The sequence below is a fragment of the Lepisma saccharinum genome, chromosome 15, assembly GCF_977018435.1.
Source record: "Lepisma saccharinum chromosome 15, izLepSacc3.1, whole genome shotgun sequence".
NCBI classification, from domain to species: domain Eukaryota; kingdom Metazoa; phylum Arthropoda; class Insecta; order Zygentoma; family Lepismatidae; genus Lepisma; species Lepisma saccharinum.
In genome coordinates, this window is record NC_139243.1 from 14,761,292 (window position 1) to 14,779,335 (window position 18,044).

The window sequence follows — 18,044 nt, forward strand, 5'->3', positions numbered from 1 at the left end:
ATTGTGCATAAAGTGGACTTAAAACACCAAATCAGTCAATCAATCCATAAGTATCACATGTTTTTCTGAGCAATCCTAAAAATGGCCATCTCCATAAGTTTCAGCAAATGCATTTGTGCGGCCATCTGGTCTAAGACATCAGGATTTGGACTCAGGGTATGGAAAGCATGGTGCTTCAAGTTTCCTGGGGTAAGTGTAAAAACTTTTATCATGAGATTTTGGATAGTGCATGGGAAAATGGCCACCCACCATCCTGAGAAAATTGGGATGTTATGAATGTGTAGCACAACCCAGTCATGGAGACCTACCACAACAACAGGGGGTCTGTTGTGCTGACCACACAACATTCCATAGCTGGTTGGATTATTGCCCACCTCTGCTGAGGCATGTGGCATTCAGGCACACAGTCAGTAGGTAGGCCTTGACCCTCACGGGCTGTTGCACCACAGGTTGAGAAAAAAAAAAGGAACTGCATTCAGCGCAATATTTTTAGTATAAAAAGCCAAAATTAAATCATTTTTGAAGATATTATCAATGTACATTAATATTTCTATTTGGTGTCTGTTGCCATTGAGAGTCTCATGTTAATAATAACGGAACCTGTTATCTACAGAAATTAAAGTGCTAAGCGATTATTTTGAATAATCATATGGTTGGTTTATTTCTTACGAAAAGTAGTAAAGCGGCCAGTATCACATAGAACAAAGCATCTTTTTGGTAAATCTAGATGTAGCTGTAATGAAGCTACTTTTAAAGTGTAGCCTTCTGATTACTGCTAATACATTTGCTCAATACTGGTGCAGTTCCAAAGCAAACATCGTGACATGATAAAATTAAATTCTATCTATTAATTAGATACAAATAAATTTGATAAAAAATCATGAAAATGAGAAGTGGGCTGTATTTTATGAAAAAATGAACCTAGATTTATAGCCTAGTTTAGGTGCGAGAACATAGAGCTTTAGTTCTGACAGTCAAAATTGGACAGGCCAGACTCCACACGCAGTACTGAACGTGAATGCTGAAACTGGAAAGCCTCTGAATCTTCCCACCTTCTAGTGTGGGGATACTCATCTTTGTGCTAGGAAGAAACAAAGGAGTTGCTTGGTGGGGTTTATTGCCTCTGTGTTCTGTAAAAATTGTTCTTAATATGAAGATGGTAAATTGCTCAGGAAAATCAGAGAAAGAAATGATGACATATAAGTTCTTATTGTTTAAGTCAAGAAACAAAAGATTCAGAAAATGACAAAATCTTTAGTATCCTTCAAACAGGCAGGAAATGATCACCATTAGAATATGCATCTCTAATCACAATGTAATAATAATGTAATACACAATGGTGTAATACACAATGGTGTAAAATTATTTTAATAAACATACATGCACCAACGGAAGATAAAGATGATAATACTAAAGATGATTTTTATACAGAGTTAGAACAGGTCTTTGATAAATTTTCTCAGTATGATATGAAAATTCTGTTAGGTGACTGTAATGCACAGATTGGCAAAGAAGATACATTTAAACCCACGATTAGTAAAGAAAGTCTTCATGAATTAAGTAATGATAATGGTATAAGATTGATTACTTTTGCAACCTCAAAGAATTTAATTGTGAAAAGTACCACTTTTAAACATAAAGATATCCATAAATATACCTGGTCTTCTCCAGATGGTAAAACTCATAATCAGATAGATCATATTCTCATTGATAAGAGAAGGCATACTAGTATAATTGACGTTCGTACACATAGAGGTGCTGACTGTGCCAGTGACCATTATTTAGTAATTGCTAAATTAAGAGAAAGACTCTCAGTGATAAATCATAAGCAACAAAATCTAAAAGTTATAAAATTTGATACAGGAAAGTTTGCTGATGAAGGAATTAAGAAAGATTACCAAATTAAACTGTCAAATAGATTTGAGGTTTTGCAGGATTTAAATGATGATGAAAATATAAATGAAACAGACGTAAATAAGAATTGGGAGCACATACGTAATGCAATAGAATCAGCAGCTAAAGAAACTATAGGATACCATAAACCGAGAAAAAGTAAGCCATGGTTTGATAATGAATGTCATAATCTAATAGAAATAAGAAATCAGGCTAGACTTAGGTGGTTAAATAACTCGGATGATGCAAATCTAAGCAATTATAATACAATAAAGCGAGAAGTTAACCGCACGTTTCGAAGTAAAAAAAGAGATTACTTGAAAAGCAAAATTAACGAAATTGAAACAAACAGCAAAAATAAAAATATCAGAGATTTATATAAAGGTGTAAATGAATTTAGAAAGGGGTGGCAACCTAAAGTAAACTTGATAAAAGATAAAGACGGTGATTTTCTAGCTGACCCAAGCGATATTCTAAATAGATGGAAGAACTACTTTAATGACCTTTTAAATGTCCATGTAGGAGATAAATCAGAAGTAAATGAAGTACACACAGCAGAACCTTTAGTTCCAGAACCTAACTTGACTGAAGTTAAAGATGCTATTAAAAGGCTTAAGAATAACAAAGCACCTGGCATTGATTTAATACCAGCTGAGTTAATTAAATATGGTGGAAATTCATTAATATGTCAAATTCATAAATTAATTTGTTTAATATGGAATAAAGAAGAAATCCCTCAACAGTGGAAAGAATCCATAATTGTTCCTGTGTTTAAAAAAGGTGATAAAATGAACTGCAATAATTACCGTGGAATTTCTCTACTCTCAACAACATACAAAATATTGTCTAACATTCTTTTAACAAGACTAACCCCATATGCTAATGAAATTATAGGTGATTATCAATGTGGATTTAAACGTAACAGATCAACTACAGATCAAATTTTTCACATCAGACAGACACTTGAAAAAAAGTGGGAATATAATCAAAATGTCCATCAGGTATTCATTGATTTCAAAAAAGCATATGATTCGGTCAAAAGAGATAAATTATATAATATATTAGTAGAGTTTGGAATACCTAAGAAGCTTGTTAGTATGATAAAAATATGCACCAGTGAAACAGAAAGTAAAATTCGTGTGGGTAATAATATGTCTGACAAATTTATAATTCACGATGGGTTAAAACAAGGAGATGCATTATCTCCATTGCTCTTTAATTTTGCCTTAGAATATGCTGTAAGGAAGGTAAAAGAAACTAAAGAAGGACTAAAATTAAATGGTGTGACTCAGTTGTTAGCATATGCAGATGATGTAGACTTACTGGGGGATGATATAAATACGATTAAGAATAATGCTAAAATATTTTTCAAAACTGCTAAAGAGATAGGTTTGGAAGTTAACAAAGAGAAAACTAAATATATGCTTACAGGCCGAAACCAAGTGTTAGGTAATAATGAAAATCTAATTATTGATAACAACTCGTTTGAACCAGTTTCCAAATTCAAATACTTAGGAGTAATATTAACAAATGAAAATTATATTAAAGAGGAAATAAAAAGTAGGCTTAATTCAGGAAATGCATGTTACTTCTCTCTTCATAAACTTTTGTCTTCTCGTTTAATATCTAAGAAACTAAAAGTTAAAATATACAAAACAGTAATTTTGCCTGTAGTATTATATGGGTGTGAAACTTGGTCCCTTACATTAAAAGAGGAACATAAATTGAGAGTATTTGAAAATAAGATCCTTAGGAAAATCTTTGGACCTAAAAGGGATGAGGAGACAGGTGAGTGGAGAAGGTTACATAATTTAGAACTACATAATTTGTATTCATGTCCAGATATTATTAGAATAATTAAATCAAGAAGACTTAGGTGGGCAGGCCATGTGGCACGAATGGGAGAGGAAAGAGGAGTTTACAGGATTCTTGTTGGGAAACCAGATGGTAAGAGACCTGTAGGAAGGCCAAGACGAAGATGGAGGGACAACGTCGAGATGGACCTAAAGGAAATCGGTAGGGATGGAAAAGAGTATATAGATCTTGCTCAAGATAGGGACAGATGGAAGGCCTGTGTTGCTGCAGCCATGAACCTTCGGGTTTAAGAAGGCTAGAGAGTTAGTTAGTTAGTTAATCACACAATGCCAGTTCTCGAGTGTTCCAAACCTTCCAGAAGGAACTTTACTGGAACAAGTGTTTCCTTTTGGTTCTTGGCCTCAACCAATGTCCATGTACTCACACTCCTTGGTTGACAGGCTGTCAGTCAGTGACTGTGAAAACCTGCCAAACTCTTGAACATTAACAATTTTCTTCTTTGAAAAGGAAACTCACTCCATTTGTCTGCATTCGAGAACAGATCATTTTGCCTTGGAAAATCCATGTTTTTTAGGGTACAGAATTTAAGAACAAAAGTGATATTCAGAATACATTAGACTCTCGCTAGTCTGGCCATTCCTTGCACATATGGGTGCCGGATTCGCGGAAGTGCCAGATTATTGAGAGGGTCGGCAACTTATCTAAAATTTCGAGTTTCTGCTTGAGGACAAGCATAACGTGTTTCCTTTTAGAAGCCATAATACGTATTGAACTTTACTGTAAAAAAGTCACAATTTCAAATACTGTACGTATGTATAGCATTGTTTAACATTTTTAACTAACAACATTGTTGAACATGATAACTCATTGTTGTGCGCATCATTTCTGCTTGAGTGACTACAGGCCAGATGTAGGCCGGACTACTGAGGGCCGGATTAGTGAGAGTCTTGTGTATACTTTATGTAAAAATATATGTATCTAATATGGAACTCACCCTTCACAATATAGACAGAATTGAACTACTATTCATTAATAGTAATGATACATTGCAAAGCTCATGTAGTGATAAGAACATTTATCTGAACAATATCTGAGTAAACTCGGTATTGCAAGAAAAAAAAAATACTGGTTCAAAAGTGATCAAGAAGGAATCTACTAGATCAATATTCTGGGTGGCCACTGTAGGATCATTATAAAATTCAAGTATAATTCCAGTTTTCAAGACAAACTTTCCAAAAATTCAGAGGTACAAGTAGATGCTCTCTTTATTTCAACCTTATGTTCAGTATTACCGCCTTTCACAACCCACACACAAACATGCACACATATACTGACAAAATAAAGGGTCTGTGAGATTCCATTGGATCCAAAAAATTCTAATTTAATTCAATGTAATGGTATGGTGTGTATATATGCTATTTAATATATTCAATTTGTGTGGATTTTAATTTACCATTTCACATACTCAGGCTTGAAATACATCTACAAACAGAAGTCATAAAAGTTACGGAATATACTATTCTACAAAAAATTGTTTATTGTATAAGAATTTCAAACTCAAATTTACACAATCCACTTCATGGTATCTTGCAATTATCTGTTCTCAGATAGATTGTTCTGCAAAGGGCACTAACAAAGTAAACAGATTGAGACAGAATTCTGTTATATTTCAACGCAGCTTTCTCTTCTATTTTTCCTCGATTAAAATAAAAGCTAAACTGTGAAAAACTTACTTCGGGGCATCAGCAAATGTATGAATTCACTTGGATTTACAAAACTTGCAATTTTTTACATACAATTCATGATTAATTAGCCACCAGATTTAGTATAGTTGCTGCAGAAAACACATATTTCAGTATGTATAAATGATCTGAACATGTATAATTGTTACACTATTGTATCTCCATCACCAAATGGTGGGGGACTATAACATTATTGGAAGGAGTCTCAACTCCGTCATAATTATGATATTCAATAAATCTGTGCCATTGATTAAAGAGCACATTGACACTAGCTTACATGTGGTGGACAGAGCAAGGAAAGTTGCAGATCTCCTCAACTGCTGAGACACTGAGAGGTGGCCAGCCAATTGTTCACAGCGTAGTGGTGAAACTCGTCCAGAAATTGATTCATTCAAAGGGAAAGTGTGTGTGGTCACTATGAAGCAGCAATCATGGTTTTGGCAATGTTTGTGAAAAAAGTTCTGTAGGAATGCTGATATTGTTGATATTTCGAAGCACATCTGGGAAAAAGTCAAAACATGAAAATTAAATTCATCAATTTTAAGTTCACATTAAATGTTACAATATTAATTTTTCTCACTGCATCAGAAGCTGGTGAGAGAAAGATATTTTTACGAGCTACATCAGTGGTTTTAAAATATAATTTTAACATGTTGTATTATGTAATCTGCTGAAATATGATCTTGTGTACATTGGTGACAATGTGCAAAGCTCAGGCCAATAAAATCCCTATCCACAATGGTCACAAAGTACAGGTGAAAGTGCTGCTATGACAGCTTCCTTCTCTGTTTTGTATCTTGGATAAGGAATAGGCATAAGAAATGGTTTGTCTGTTAAAAATCAAATATCGGTATTTTCTTTCAACTACTGGTAGCACTTTTGAAAGCATGGTTGAGATCCCTGCTGGATATAGACACATTCCTCCTGATGTGCAGACAATTGATTCTGATAATCCAGATGTCAAGATCCTAAAGCATGTGACAGTGCACAGAGCTAAGAGATTTCTATTTAGAAATACATTAAAAACACTCATGGCATGATTTCTAAACATTCAATACAGATTACTGTTTGCAATACTTCCTTAATTACTGCTGTATGGTGTGTAATCTCCTCACATGTCCCCATATGTACTCTGAGGTTATAATTACAAGAAAATCTTGTCACAAATTCAGTTTCTCTTTGATATGAAACATCCTCATAGGACTATTAAAATTATCTTTCCAGCAAAAACATTTATTACAAATTGAACAATTGAAAGGCTTCTCTTTAGCATGAATGCACATATGCGAATTAAGACGTCTTTCATTTCCAAAACCTATGTTGCAAATTTAACATTTAAAATGTTACTCTCGACTGTCAAGCTTCATGTGCACATTAAGTGTACACTGTACACCTCCAGACAAAACATCTTTCAAAACTTCAAGAATGGAAAATTCAACAATGGAAAAGCTTCTCCATAATGTGAATGCTCACATGTGCATTAAGTTGGCCCTTTGTTGTAAATTGAACAAACTAAAAGGTTTCCTTTTCAGTGAACATTCATACCCAACTTACCTTGGTGCATTTTCAAGTATATGAATTCAAATGGATTTACAAAAGTTGCAATTTTTTACATAGAATTCACGCATCATTATCCACTCTGATTTAGTATAGTTTCTGCAGAAAACATATATTTCAGTATGTGTAATGTTCTAAATGTGTATAATTGTTACAGTGTTGTACCAACATGATGGAAGGGGGGGGGGACTAACATTATTGAAACTAGTCTCAAATTATGATATTCAAAAAATCTGAGGCTTTAATAAAGTATTCACTCATTTTGTTGAAATTTCATTACAGAAACTACACATGAATGCTATAGGAAAATAAAATTGATAATTCTTGTATCATGCTGTCCTTACTTCTTGTGTGCAGGTTACATTTGCATGACATTTGCTATAAAGTCTCATATGTATATTAAGTTTCTTCATGGGTATAATCTATGTTCAAAATTAAACAATTAAAAGTATTCTCTTTGATGTGCAACCTAATATGCACATAATATATGGAACCTTAATGTTGGGATTTAAAAGGTTTTTCATTCTGATGAATACCTAAAACTGTGTTTCAACACCAATTTTTTGAAGTATTGACAATAAAATAAATAATACAGACGCATATAGTGTTTTATTATAAAAAGACAGCAAATTACATACAGAGTGCAAAATAAAAAACAAAACATATTTTTAGGGTTCTCCCAGTTCACATGAACGAGAATAGAAATTTTAAAAATATATTACATGTTATAACTTACAGAATTCTTCAACATGCATAAAACAATAAATTCATTCTCATTCACTCACAGTAACTCTAAAACAAACTTGATCACAAATTCAGTGTGATTCAAAAGTGTGGAACCACCGATATAATTGCTTCAGATATCACTGTACATGAATGGAACCACATGAAGTAACTGGAAGACCAATTGCATCATCCCTGAGGTATGTTACAAACCCAAGCCAACATCTTGTATTCAACTTAACTCCTTCAAATGGGAAAAGGGGGCAAGTGACACAATCATGTGAAATGTTCTGGCAAAGAGAATGGTGATATCCATCTAACAATGACTTTAAGCATTTTCAATTTACTCAATGTTAAGAATAAAGACTGCCATTGTTACGTGCATGCTGTTCATCAATGTTTGTTCCTTGTTATGCAGTGAACCAAGATGCCGTTGATCAAGGAGCACATTAACACTAGCTTACATTGTGGTGGCGAGAGCGCAAGTAAAGTTGCAGATCTCTTTAACTGCAGACACACTTTGTAATGACCTATTACCTCGTGGAGTTCTATTATTATTTAACAAATATCGTTATATAATGACTCATTATATATTAACTCATGTTCATTACAGTTTTACTTAATTTACAGTTAATAATTAAAGTACAAGTTCATGAATATAACATTAATGCCTTCAGCCAATTTCTTAATATGGCGACCATTATAATTCTTAGCTTTATATACTGATATATCTAGAAGTATAAATAGAGGCAAATTTAAGCAATTTTTATATATTCAACACCAATAGTTAGATTTGCTTTTAAACGTTCTAAAGATTGACGTAAGTCTCATTTCAATCAGTTTAGTGAAGCCTAAGTTATTAATTTTTAAGTTAAATTTCTTATATTCATTCGTAGTTTCATATTTTTGGCAGACACCATTTTTCTCTCTCATTATTTCAAAGCCATTGTTGATTTGTTACAATTTTTGTGGAGTAGAAGATCATGTGTTGCCGTTTGCATTGTTGCCACCACATTTAAAAATTCACTGTGCCAGATGAATGTACCTTTCGTTATGTTACTGTTCAAACATATACAGATGAATGTACCTTTCATTATGTTACTGTTCAAACATATACATAAACATTTTTATCCACTTTCTGGTATTGAAAATTCATAGTGGCTGGTACCACTGAGTCAGTGGAAGAATAGTAACTTTTTTTCCAGAGAGCCATTGGGAGTTCATTTGGAAAAGCACTCAAGAGAAAGAGGAAAATTAGGCTTACGCCTCTTGCGTTGTAAACGGTCAAAATTGTCTTATTTTTATTTTGTATTACGCAATATACAAAGGCTGTCGCAGAGAAGGTGACACAGATTTTTCCTGGCTTGGCAACACTGCCTATGGTTTTGGCACTAGTCGCGTAGTGTAGGATGACTCATTCTGTTTCTGTAGCAAGTTGTCACATGTTGCAAAACCAAGTTAGTGAGCAGCTGTGATGATTTACTTGAAACGTGTTTCATAGATATCTCTAGGTTTTTGTGTATAACATTGCTTTTCACAATGAGTATTCAAGATGAACAGGGACATGCCATAAAATTTTGTTGGCGTTTAGGGAAAAGTGCTGCAGAAACATATGCAATGTTTCAACAGGTATACGAGGGTGGTTCAGCATGCTCGACCCCTGACCCATTTCCAGTGATAGTAGAGACTTGTAATTTTATATGTAACATTGTTCATTCTTTAGACTAATATCCACAAAGTTAAAAGAATTTACAACAATTTCTCTTTTTGTTAAAGGTAAGTTTATGATCAGTAAGAAGTGTAGCCACATGTGAAACAATGGAAAATCTAACACCGAAAGACATCCATGAAGATATGGTGGGAACTCTTGGAGACTCTAGCCCCTCATATGACCTAGTGAAGACATGCTGCCATGAATTTAAATGTGGTCGGCAGACCTGTGAAGATGAGCATGGTGGTGACCCATCTGCAATGGTGACCACACCAGAAATCATTACAAAAGTGCATGACATGATTTTGGCAGACCGGCGAGTGACTGTCCACCATATAGCAGACACATGTGGCATCTCAACTAGCAGTGTACGTTCAATTATTCATAATCATTTGTTAATGAAAAAGATCTCTGCACGTTGGGTCCCGAGAATGCTGACGGTCGACCAAAAGAGGACACGTTGTGTGACAAGTCAGAACCTGGAGGTCGCTCTTTTCCTATACAGAAATTAGTCTCACCTTATCTGCCACAGCCTTTGTACGTGCGTGAATGATTCTAATAAATTCTAATTAGAACATAATGTGTTTCTGTTTTCAAAGTTCAATACTTGTGGAATACCAGGATCGGGAGAACAACCACGTGGAGCTCAATGGACTTCACAAATTGATAAAAGGAGAGGGAATGCAGTATTTCTGCCCAAACCCAGGGATGTTACCAGCATGCTCTGCTGAGGTAGTAAGGTAAGTTGTACCAGTCAAGGCAGTGCTACTAGGGTGCAGCATATGTTTGGCACCTAACGTTAGGCTCGAGAAGAGAGAAGATTGTCCTTTCCCCCAATTGTGTTAAGTGTTTCCCAGTGTTTTTGTCCTCCAATTCAATGCCACTTCCCCTAGAGATGGATTGGAAGAATCTCAGAAGTCAAACACACTGCGGAATACAGGAGACGACAGTGGCATGTTGCAGCACTGCCTGGACCGAAGAATCGGGATCCGGGTGCTAAAATTGTGACCTTTTATTCCACACTGGGTGTGTGGCAAGAAAAGAGACTGCTGTCGGCGAGAATGACAAGGAGTTGTTGTGTCAAACGTGCTTTGAACAGAGAATGCGGTCAGTGGAACCTCTGGTAAATTCCATGTCAGTGGTGCTTGATTGGATAAAGGCTGAGATAGAGAGACAGGATCAGATGATTGCTGTCATTGCAGAAAAGGAACGTGAACAGTAAGAACATGAGTGTGAGGTAGAAAAGGAACTTGAGCGTGAAAAGAGAGACCGACAATGACATAAACAGTTTGTCGCCAATATGACTCAGAAGGAACGTGAGCGCGAACAGAAAGAATGCAAGTGTGAGGAACAGAAGGAATGTGAGCATGAACAGAAAGAACACGAGAGAATGAGGAACAGAAGGAACATGAGCGTGACTAGAAGGAATGTGAACATGAAGAGAGAGACCGGTAGCGACATGAACAGTTTGTCACCACATTATCTGAGAAGCAAAAGGAAAGTAATGAACAGATAGCGAGAAAGCTATTTGATATTATGAAACAGCTGAGTGCTCTCCCTGTCCAAATCCAGCTTACTTCTGAACACATTGGCCAAGTTGTAGAGGCTCAACAGGGCCTAGTGTCAAAGCAGACTGTTCTAGAATCAGATCAAGTGAGCTAACTTTCACAAGACATTTCTGGGCAGGGGACACAATTGCAAGAGACTGTGACTGAGACACACACAAACTTACAAAACGATATTGCGGACCTTCGGCAGCACGTGATAAATGTAGTTGTTTGAAAGGGGACTGTTACTCCTCCGGTAGGCAAAAATATCGAACACCCTATTACTCCATCGGCCCGTCATACTGCAGGAATGTATGTATAACAGCAGCCCTTGCATATTGAAAGGGATCACCAACCTTCTGGGTGCAAGTCCTTTGTACCTGCCTGAGAGAGAGTTCATGTTGGACAGAACTACAGTGACGACAGACGAGTAAGTGATGAAGTGTGCGATTTAGATAGTGTCCCTTTAAGAGTGAAATCTTCGTTTGCCCCGCATGACAGGCATAAACCAATTACCAAAATTTTGACAGCAACATTGAAGAGCACTCAGCCGAAAAGTATCTGACAGACCTAAACCTTAGCTTCCACATAATGCATGTGCGATATGAGTGTCAAGTAGGTATGCTGACACGACTTTGTGGGAATGGATAAACATTGGCTTTCGCCAACTGTGAACAGTTCCGAAAATATGAGGACTTTTGTGAACAGTTCAGGGCACTGTTCGCTTCCCCGGAAGCTAAACAATGACAATTTGCTGCTTTGCCCCGACGTCATTATTCTAGGCAAACTAATTTGTCCATGGAAAGCTACTCCTGGAGTACCTATGCTGCTTTCAAGAACCTGTCTCACAGTTTACGGGAAAATGAAGTGGTGATGTTGATAATTGAACAGCTCCCTTTTCGAGTGCGGCATCTGTGCTTTGCTAATGCACTAAGGAACATTCGTGACCTGACAACATTCCTTAAAAGTTATGAAGTGTGTGAAGAAAGGATGGGCTGGCAAACAATATGACAACATGGGTGGCATACAATGACAGGAAGACTCAAACCTTCGTCAACAAAATAATCGAGCGCCGCAAGTAAGGATGGTAAGACGAAATAACCATCGCAATGATCAAAACCAGGGGTCATTTCATCTGTACAATGCTTATCGGCGGCAGAATCAACAGAACTGGACGTCTCAAACAGATGAGTGGTCAGGAAGAATGAGGCAATGGACACCACCTGCACGTCGATGGCAGTGATACAGACAGAGCTACCAGCGGTGAAGATCAGATTCTCCCCATTGTAATCCCATGGTGAACGCTGAAACCACCACCGACAAGCTCCTGTTAAGTCCCGAACAGCAACAGGCCATAAATGACACTCAAAACTATTACTGGAACATGAATCAGGCAGGTGGGAATTCTGCAGAAAACTCTCACCTTGCTTAATTGATCAGCTCCATGTTGGGCAAGGGCATCTGAGGAGCTATGTCACGTTAGTGATTCGGAACCTGTTGGAGTGACCACGACTATTAATTTAACCAAAAACGAAAAGGCTGTGATCCGATGTGCCGTATTTAAAGTTCAAAATTTATCTCCGAATAGCACCACTCCTATCGTGCAAAGTAACATCGCTGGACTTCCAGTATCTTGTGTAATTGATACTGGGAGTGAGATATCTTTGTTGAATTATGAAATTTGGGAATGTTTAGTGCAGAAATTTAGCAAAATGACAATTGGAAAGAAACCACAAGTTAGGCTGACAGACTTTACAGGAAAACAGCACGTATGTGTGTGTGGTAAATAAAAACTTACAATATCATTTGATGCACAGGAAGTTCAAGTAGACATTTTTGTGATTAAAAACATTCTGGCAGATATGTTTTTAGGAGTTCCAAGGCTAAGGTGAACTTCCAATCCAATCAGTTGATACTTTGCCTCATTGATGAATCATCCTTGTCTGAGAATATAGTTTTTAACGTGGGTATGGTTGGGCAAAGGAAGACTCCGCACCACATTCACTATGACGAGTGGATGGCTAGTGTAGAGTATTTGAAGTGCAAGGTGGATGAAAGTCTTACTATGAGTTTTGCAGAACAGACTGAATTGTTCGAGTTAATATTAAAATATTAACAGACGTTTTTTGACAGACCAGGAATGGTCAAAAGACTGGAATGTGAAATAAATTTAATTGATCAAATTCCTTTATTTAGGAAGCCTTATCTGATTCCCATCGCTAAATGTGCTGCACTCAACAAAGAATTAGAACAGTGGAAGGAGTGGAAAGTTTTATTGCACCCTTATTGTCATAGAAATCATAAATTATGGTCTGATTTCATCACTGATATTGTTTTGGCTCTTAAACAATGCGATCTCACAAGTCAAACGACCCTTGCCTGATAACTTACAAATGGATGCATTTTGTCTGAAGAAAGGAAATCCTCAAGTGCAAGTGAACTTATTTATTCAATTGTTGTTTTCTTATTTTCATTATTCAATACTGTTGAACAAAAGGAATTCATTGTTCTGCTAAATCTTGCATTTAAATGCCAAGAAAGATAGAACTCACGTAAGAAGGACATCTGTTTATTTCTCTTCGATGCAAGAATGTGCATTTTATGTAAAAACCTGTAACAATGAATACAGCTTGCGACTGTAATCTTCTGTAAATATTTCAATATTTTTCTTTTTGTTATCTTGGTGGACAAGCAAGAATTGTAACAATGCTTAAATGGTAACTTTTATTCTTGTTTGGCTATTGTTGACAAAGAAGGGACAACTCTTTCCTTTGTAATTGCTTTCTTTTATTGTTGAGCCACTTATCTTTAAGAATCATATTTGCTTTCAATGTAAGATAAAAGAGAGGATTGTGTCGGTGAAAGAAAACACAAATTATGTAGTGCAGACTCAATATTAAGCTCTGTGCACACACGTAAATTCTTTTGCAATCTTATTTTGTACGAGGTTTCCTGGAAAAGTTTCAGCAAACTACCACAAACAGTAGCGCTAGCTCCCAATTTCCTTACAATGGTGGGTTGCCACCGCTCCTATACACAGGCCAAGAACCCAGAGACTGAACGTATGCTGTCCCACAGTTGGAATACAAAGCACAGCGGCTTAGACCACACTGCCACGTAGGAGGAAGTTCAAACGTATACAATTTTTAATGCACTTTCTGGTATTGAAAATAAATAGTGGCTGGTACCACTGAGTTAGTGAAATAGTAGTAACGTCTTTCCACAGAGCCATTGGGAGTTCGTTCGGAAAAGTGCTAGAGAGAAAGAGGTGCTTCGCGTAGTGGGAAATTACACTTACACCTATACATATATGTTTATACATAAATTGCCGAGAATCGCTACACCTTGTAAACAGACGAAATTGTCTTATTTTTATGTTGTATTACGCTATATACGTGCATGAGTGATTTTAATAAACTCTAATTAGAACATATTACAGTTTTTTTTTTATTTTAAAAGTTCAATACTTGTGGAATACAAGGATCGGGACAAAAACCACCACGAAGTCAATGGACTTCACAAACGGATAAAAGGGGAGGGAATGCAGTATTTCTGCCCGAACCCTGGGATGTTACCAGAATGCACTGTTGAGCTAGTAAGGTAAGTTGTACCAGTGAAGTGAAGCGCTACGAGGGTGTAGCAACTGAGAGGTGACTGGCCAATTGCTTGTAGTGCAGTGGTGAAACTTGTCCACAAATTGATGCAAAGGGAAAGTGTGTCTGGTCACTACGAAGCAACAACCAAGTTTTTTTTCAATGCTTACGAAAAAAAGTTCTATAGGAATGCTGATATTGTTGATATTTAGGAGCACATCTGGGAAAAACTCAAAACATGAAAATTAAATTCATCAATTTTAAGTTCATTAAATATTACAATATTATTTTTCTCAGTGCATCAGCGGCTGGTGAGAGAAAGATCTTTTTACGTGCTATATCAGTGGTTAACAAGTTGTATTATGTAATCTGCTGAAATATTATCATGTTTACATAGGTGACAATGTTCACAGCTCAGGCCAATAAAAATCCCTATTCACAATGGTCACATGTACAGAGGAAAGTGCCTGCTAAGACAGTTTCCTTCTCTGTTTGGTATCTTGGTTAAGGAATGGGCATAAGAAATGGTGTGTCTGTTAAAAATCAAGTGTCAGTATTATCTTTCAACTACTGGTGACATTCTCAATTGGGAGATGAGATGCGGTAGTAGATAAATACGGAGAAACTAGTACTCATTTTATCTACTAAACCCTTTCTTCTTCCTTGTTCTATTAATAGAGGACAGTAAAGCCAAGTTCCAATGAGCATGGTGGCAGTGGCCACTGAAATCAATGGAACAAGGAAGGAAAAGCATTTTGCGGATAAAGTGAGTGCTAGTATTTGCTGGTGAAATGTTTGAAATGTTTGCAGACAATGGGTTCTGATAACGCAGATGTCAAGGTCCTAAAGCATGCAAGATGTGCACAGAGTTAAGAGATTTCTATTTAGAAATCAATTTAGAAACACTGATGGTATGATTTCGAAAGATTTAATACAAATAACTGTTTGAAATACTTCCTTAATGACTTCTGTTTGGTCTGTAATCTCCTCCCATGCATAATAACATTATGTTTGCAGACAATATATTGGATTCAAATTAAGCAACTAATATATTTCTGTTTCATGTGTGTGTCCCCATATGTACTCTGAAGATATGTTTACAGGAAAATCTTGACACAAATTCAGTTTCTCTTTGATATGAAACATCTTTGTATGCCTATTAGTTATTCTTCCAGCCAAAACATTTGTTACAAATTGAACAATTAAAAGGCTTCTCTTTAGCATGAATGCACATATGTGAATGAACACATCTCTCATTTCTCAAAACCCTTGTTGCAAATTGAACATTTAAAATATTACTCTCGACTGTCAAGCTTCATGTGTACATTAAGTGTACACTTCCAGACAAAACATCTTAGCAAGTTCAACTATGGAAAAGCTTCTACTTAGTGTGAATGCTCATTTGCGCATTAAGTTGGCCCTTAGGAGCAAAACCTTTGTTGTAAATTCAACAATTAAAAGGCTTCTCATTTGAGTGAAGATTTACATGTACCCTAAGATTGCTTCTGTAGGCAAAATATTTATTGCAAATTGAACATTTGAATGGCTTCTCTTGAGTGTGAACCCTTACATGATACTTAAGATAAACTTTACGGATAAAAGACTTACTGCAGATTGAACATTTGAAAGGCTTCTCTAAAGTGTGATTCCTCACATGCTCATTAAGATAAACTTTACGGGTAAATGACTTACTGCAAATTGAACAATTGAAAGGCTTCTCTCCAGAGTGACCCCTCACATGTTTATTAAGATAATATTTACGGGCAAAATCTTTGTTGCAAATTGAACAATTGAAAGGCTTCTCTTTTGAATGAACATTCATGTGTACACTAAGATCATTTTTACGGCTAAAATATTTATTGTAAATTGAACAATTGAAAGGCTTCTCTCCAGTGTGACCAATCACATGCATATTAAGATAAACTTTACGGGCAAAATTTTTGTTGCAAATTGAACAACTGAAAGGCTTCTCTCCAGCATGAACCCTCACATGCATGTTAAGATAAATTTTATGGGCCAAATCCATGTTGCAAATTGAACAATTAAAGGCTTCTCTCCAGTGTGACCCCTCACATGTGCATTAAGGCTAACTTTATGGGCAAAACCTTTGTTGCAAATTGAACAATTGAAAGGCTTCTCCTTTGAGTGAACACTCATGTGTACACTAAGATCATATTTACGGCTAAAATATTTATTGCAAATTGAACAATTGAAAGGCTTCTCTTTAGTGTGAACCTTTACATGCTCATTTAAATGATCTTTACAGGCAAAATCTTTGTTGCAAATTGAACATTTAAAAGATTTCTCTTTTGTGTGAACATTCGTATATGTATTACACTCAGCTTCATGGGCCATCAGATCTCCTTTGTCAGAGAAAGTGTTGTTGGAAATGGGTGCTATACATTGCTTTTTCCTGTTATTAGACTTGGAACCAGGAACATGTGCCTTGCTGGCAAGTGTTTTTGGTGCAGGTTCAGCCTCACATTTCTCTTCTCTACTGAAATATTCTGTAATTTCTTTTGGCTGCTCTTGTTCTCTTAAGTTTCCTGCAGACCCTGGCAAATGTGGAACTGACCTTGGGACATCTTGTAGCTGTTCTTCCACGTAGTTCTTGATCAGGTAGCTGAAAAAATATGGTACAAATATAGTTTCACTTTCTGAGCAAATGATGAGAATGACTGACATGTGCAAATCAATGAAAAGAAAGGAGAGTAGAATAGACTGTTGATGGTGATGTACTCATGAAAAGATAAATACATGTATATTATTATTTAGAACTTTCAGTGAAAAATGCAGGCTTGGCCAGGACTCAAACCCATGTCCCTGGCATTCCGTGCCATTGCACTACCACAGAGCTATCGAGCGAGACTGGTATCACTTCCATGGAATTCAGCCAAGCCTGCATTTCTCGCTTAAAGTTCTACGTAGTACATCTCCAGTGTGTGCCTAATTTAATGTATATTATTCCTTCAAGAATTAATACATAATATTTTCTAAACAGTTTAGTAAAAAAATATCCATATTTTTGCTGTAATTTTCATTAGGTTGGCCATAAAGCTCTGTGCATATCAATAGTTTGACAATATGTTGTCATTCCCTCTCACATTTAAATTCACTCATTTTTTTCTTCTTCTTTCTGTTGCAAAGTAAACAAGCGTTATTACATCCATATCTACTTGTGACCAGGAGTCTCAAGTTTGTCCTAATTATGATATTAAAAAAATCAGAGGTTCAAATACAATATTCATTCATTTTGTTAAAACATCTATACAGAAACTACACATGAATACTACAGGAAACTAAAATTGATCATTTTGGTATCATGTTGTTTTTTCCTCTAGTATTAGATCACACTTTTTTCACTTGAATTATCCTTTGTTATGAATTCTCAAATCCATATTAAGTTTCTTCATGAGAAAAATCTATGTTTCTATGGAGTCATTCCATGCCAAATCAACACAGA

At 36.1% G+C, this 18,044-nt stretch overlaps 1 protein-coding gene across 1 annotated transcript in view; it reads right to left on the bottom strand.

The window, feature by feature from the left end:
• LOC145999127 (uncharacterized) overlaps nucleotides 1–17,266 on the bottom strand; it is a 29,739-nt gene extending 12,473 nt beyond the window's left edge. Inside the window, exon 1 of the mRNA XM_083136063.1 lies at nucleotides 17,157–17,266. Coding sequence (XP_082992189.1) covers nucleotides 17,157–17,266 — 110 coding nt within the window. The remainder of the gene's footprint in view (nucleotides 1–17,156) is intronic.
• Nucleotides 17,267–18,044: the final 778 nt, after the last annotated feature.